The sequence below is a fragment of the Nelusetta ayraudi genome, unplaced genomic scaffold (genome assembly GCF_046127955.1).
Source record: "Nelusetta ayraudi isolate G7.1 ecotype Tasmania unplaced genomic scaffold, CSIRO-AGI_Nayr_v1 ptg000026l, whole genome shotgun sequence".
Lineage (NCBI taxonomy): Eukaryota > Metazoa > Chordata > Actinopteri > Tetraodontiformes > Monacanthidae > Nelusetta > Nelusetta ayraudi.
This window is the reverse complement of record NW_027466076.1, coordinates 1,462,501-1,467,500: the sequence shown is the minus strand read 5'-3', so window position 1 is coordinate 1,467,500 and position 5,000 is coordinate 1,462,501. Positions and strand designations below refer to the sequence as shown.

Genomic DNA, 5,000 nt, shown 5'->3' with positions numbered 1-5,000 from the left:
CTCTGTTGCTGCTGCAATCGGCAGGGGGGCGGGGGGTCTCGCCTACTGGCCGAGTGAGGTAACTGCACTCTCACAGAGAGAGGGCAAGAGGGAGGGAGTGGGAGGCAGAGAGGAAAAAGGAAAAAAAAGGAGAAAAAAATGAAAAAGAAAAAAGGAAAAAAAGGGGGAAAAAGGAAAAAAAATAAAATAAAATAAATCAGAGTGCGAGAGAGAGAGGGGGACTTCCACGCTGGTTCACCTGCTGTCTGCTGTTTCTACTCAAAGGCCCAGATGCCGGCCTGCGCCCGGGCCTCCAGGTGACTCACCTGGAAGAGCGCCTCCAGGTGGAGCTCGTCGGTGATGCGCTCCCGCAGGGTGTCCTGGTTCTGGCGGACGAAGGCGATGTAGGTGTCGGCCAGGTCCAGGCCTGGTTTCTGCAGCAGCAGAGAGGAGGACACGGTCAGGCCTGGTGGTGGCGCTGGTCCACTTACAGCAGCAGCAGAGGAAGAGTAGAAAGAAGAAGAAGGAGAAGAAGAAGGAGAAGAAGAGGAGGAGTAAAAAGAAGAAAAGGAGGAGGAGGAGGGAGGAAGAAAAGGAGAAGGTAGTAGAAGAGGAGGAGGAGGGGGGAGGAAAAGAAGAGGAGGAGGAGGTGGAGGAGGAGGATGGGCAGGAGGAGGTGGAGGATGGCTAGGAGGAGGTGGAGGAGGAGGATGGGTAGGAGGAGGTGGTAAACTCGCTCCCATTGGCCCCTCCCCCACCCGCCCAGCCTGTTGCCAGGAGAAAGCACTCGACGTGACGCTCGCCATGATTGCTTTGACACCTTTCACACCCGTTTTCTCTGAGCGACATCCCCCCGGGAGAGGAGTGGGGAGGGCGGGGGGGCGGGGGGGTGTAGGGAGGGGAGGAGGGGGAGGGAGGGCGGGGGGGTCAGGTCACCCACTAAACTGAAAACATCTTAAAACGGGAGCCTGGAGCGACGATCGGAGGGAAGAAGCTGCTTCTGCTGCGGTGAGGAGGAGGAGGAAGAGGAAGAGGAAGAGGAGGAGGAGGAGGAGGCGTCGCTCTGCTGGCCGACGGTGGTACTGCAGCGGCAGGAAAGGCCCCTCCCGCCCCCCTCCGCAACACTTCCTGTTTGCCAGACGGCATCAGGGGGTTAAAGTGGGGGGTCACACAGCCCTGAGGGGGGGAGGGGAGGGGTTGTCAGATCTCCCATCATCCTCGGCGGTGAGGTGGGGGGCGTGATAGACAGGTGGTCGTTGGGGGGGGGCTGCACTTCCTGTCGTGACGCGTTTACACTCAGGAAATCAGAGACGCCGCGACGGACCGAAGAGCGACGCCTCAACCTGCAGCTTGACCTCTGACCTCTCGCTTCCCGCTTCTCCTCAAGGGGCCTCATATGGTCGAGTTTAAGAACAAGTGTATGTGTAGAAACACATGACTACCCCCCCCCCCCCCACACACACACACACGCTACTCCCCCCCCCCAGCACCACCTCCCCACCCTCAGAGACGTGGGCGGGTCCTGCCGCCAGGAGGAAACAGTTCCCACGGCTACGCTAGCATGTAGCCGCTAATCCTCATCGACCCTGGCGGGGCTGGTTGAAGTGGGGGTGGGGGGGGGGTGGGGGTTCTGGTAATAGGGGACGGCAAGGGGAGGAGGTTAATTACAACCTTCCATTGGCCTTATTTAGCCTCCAAGTGCTCGCTGTGTGTGTGTGTGTGTGTGTGTGTGAATGCGCGTATGCGTGTATGTGTGTATGTGTGTGTGGGTGCGAGGCCCGTCAAGATGAGGAGTCCACCGAGGCCACAACTAAAAAGTCTTGTACAGCAGCGTCGCTTGCAACGACCTCCAGGGGGCAGCAGACTGGAGCCACTGCTGATGCAGAGCAACGGTGTCAAAGCAAAACCTCCTTGGGTCCATATATAAAAAGCTTCACTGTTCTACATGGAGGAAGATTTTCTCAATAAATATCAATAGCTGCGCTTCCATTACCGCCTAGAATTGCGCACGACTTAAAGATCGCAATAAAACAAAAAACGGGTCATGGAAACTTTGAAAAACCTCTCAAACATCGCAAAAAAAGGTTTGGACGCTCTCGTCAGGTGGTTCTCCCGACGTCTCGACACACGGAGGCACATCGCAAAAGAGACCCCAAACACTTTATTCACAGTTACGGGGTCACCGACCGGACGTAACGTACGGAGTCACGTGACCTGTTGACGTCAATTAGAAACGGTGCGTTTATTTTTGGACGGAGGGAAAAACCGACAGCTGTTATTGACAGCAAACAAAAGTAAAAACAAACAGAAAAACAAAGAAAAGCAAACGTAATTCTCGTAAAATTTCGCCAGACGAGATTTTACGAGAATTACGGTCTATTCACACCATTCAATGGAAACACCTGCAAATCGCAAATCTACTTTTTAGTTGCGAAAAACTGTGACAGAAATGCAGTTAATGTCGGCCCGGAACGTCGTTGGAGTTTTCCATGAGTTTGAGTTAGGACACCCCTGAATTAATCCATCCGACTTTGATCTCCAGTGCACCTAAACACACTTCCGGGGCTAGCCGTGCTAGCCGTAGCGTTAGCCGTGCCGTGCTAGCGACGTCCTCGTTGCTTCAGTTTGCTGAGCTGCAGCTTCTTGAAACCCCCCCCCCCCTCTCTCCGCCACCCCCCCGGCCTCTCTCTCCGTGGACACCTGGCGACACTCTCTCGCTGCTCCACTCTCCCGTGACAAGGTGAGTGTCGGGTGGCCCCGCCCCCTCCGCTCTGCCCTCCAGCTGGTCAAAGAGGCTTAGCGGCCTCAGGTTGCCTCCTCACAAAGGGCTGCGAGGAAATTACGCTGTAATTTCAGGTGAAAGGGGCGGAGCTGGGGGACGGCAACCAGAGAGCACGATGGGATAGGAGGGCGGGACGGCGGCCGGATTAGCCGATTTAGTTGAGGAAGTTCCCAGAGTGAGCGAGAGTGAGAGAGAGAGAGAGAGAGAGAGGGGGAGAGAGAGAGAGAGAGAGAGAGAGAGAGAGCGAGAGAGAGAGGCCGCCGCCCAGTGGTGTGATCGTGTTCAGAGAGATTCACCAGGCTCAGGTGACTGAGGAGGAGTGAGAGAGAGAGAGAGAGCCACCTATAGGAGTGAGACCGCCACCTACAGGAGGCGGAGGAGTAAGAGCGCTACAGGTGGAAGAGTGAGAGTGCTGACTACAGGAGTGAGAGAGAGCGTGACCTACAGGAGGAGGGGTGAGAGAGCCACCTATAGGAGTGAGACCGCCACCTACAGGAGGAGTGAGAGCGTTACCTATAAGCGGAGTGGGAGAGCCACCTATAGTAGGAGTGAGAGTCACCTGGAGGTGTGAGAGCCAAATATAGTAGGAATGAAGGCGCCACCGACAAGAGTGAAAGAGCCACATATATGAGGAGTGAAAAAGCCACCTATAGGAGGAGTGAGAGTGCCACCTAAAGGAGTGAGTGTCACAGCGCCACCTGTAGGAAGAAACAGATCTGCACCAAAACACACACAGACGAGGTGGGTGCAAGCTAAGCTAAGCTAAGCTAGCTAGCTCAGGACGCTAGCGTAGCAGGATGCGGGGGGGGGGGGGGGCGGGGGGGGTGCCCATGGAAGGCGGCTTGCTGTTAAAGGAGCAGCGCCACTGTTTTCAAAGTCGTCAACGTTTTCAGGGTGGATGACGATGCCCGCCCCCCCCCGACCATCAGCGGCCAGTTTGTGGAGAAAATTAATTCTCCCAATGACCGAAAATGTTTCATGACTTATTTCATTATTTATTAATTAGGGCATCAAAGACGAGAGAGTGAGCGAGAGAGTGAGAGACCAACTGGAGGCTCGGCAGCGTTTCAGGAAGCTGGAAGCCACCAGAGGCTGTTTTCTCCTTCAGAGACTCCAATTATTATCTCCACTGAAAAACAGCGAGAAAAAAACTCAAAAACTCAAAAAAAAAAAAAACACAACCCAAAAAACTTGCAGTCCATTAAAAGCGACTGAGAGGAGGTCGACGATGTCACTGCAGCATCTTCACACCTGGTGGCCGCTGCTCATTAACCCTGCGACCTCTGACCTCTGAGCCCCCCCCCCTCACCCCCCCTCCGGGCCCCCCAAAAAAAGAGGAGGAGGTGGAAGGAGGAGGAGGAAAGAGAAGGAGGAGGTGAGGAGGAGGCGGAGGAAGAAGATGGAGGATGAGGAAGAGGAGGCGGGGACTCACGGTGAAGGACAGGATGGAGGAGAAGAGGGTTCCCTCGTCGTAGCGAGACAGTTTGGACAGGACGCCGTCCAGGACGGCGGCAAACTGCGGAGCACGAGGGGGAAGGTCAGAGGTCAGGGGTCAAAGGTCACCGTCGGACACCCAACACGCGGCGGCGGCGGCAGGAGAAAACGGAGAAGCACGGCGCGAAAAAAAAAGTTGAGAGCCGTCGCGAAGAAAAAAAAATTCTGAGAGACACTTCTTAGAAAAAGGAAAAGAAAAGTTTATAATTCAGAAAATTCTTATTTCTTGTTCTTAATATAACCAAAACATAATATCTAATAATATTAATAATGATAATAGTAATAGTAATAATATCTTTATGATTTGTTGTTATTATAAAACAACAAGAACGCTAATAATAACGCAAATGATGATGATGATGATGATGATGATGATGATGGCAATAATAGGAATTTGAAATTCATCAAAGCGAAAGATGGAGAGATTTGTTCACCTTGGAGAGCAGCGAGGAGAGCATGTCAGCGAACGCCTCGTCAATCAGGACGTCTATCCTGGAGTGGTACTGTTGCTGCGCACACACACACACACACACACACACACACACACACACACACACACACACACACACACACACACACAGCGAGGTGTGAGGACCACAGCAGCCGCTGAGTTAAGCAGCTAATGGGGGGGTGGGGGTGGGGGGGGTGTACAAGTGTGTGTGTGTGTGTGTGTGAGCGAGACATTCAGGGGGCGCCGGCGAGCGCAGGAATCCGAAGGATACTTTTTTGTGCGTCGGCTGGGACA

General features: G+C 54.1%; 1 protein-coding gene across 1 annotated transcript in view; it reads right to left on the bottom strand.

The window, feature by feature from the left end:
- cadps2 (Ca++-dependent secretion activator 2) overlaps positions 1-5,000 on the bottom strand; it is a 51,893-nt gene that overhangs the window by 8,173 nt on the left and 38,720 nt on the right. Inside the window, 3 exon segments of the mRNA XM_076028804.1 lie at positions 306-413; positions 4,194-4,277; positions 4,690-4,764. Coding sequence (XP_075884919.1) covers positions 306-413; positions 4,194-4,277; positions 4,690-4,764 — 267 coding nt within the window.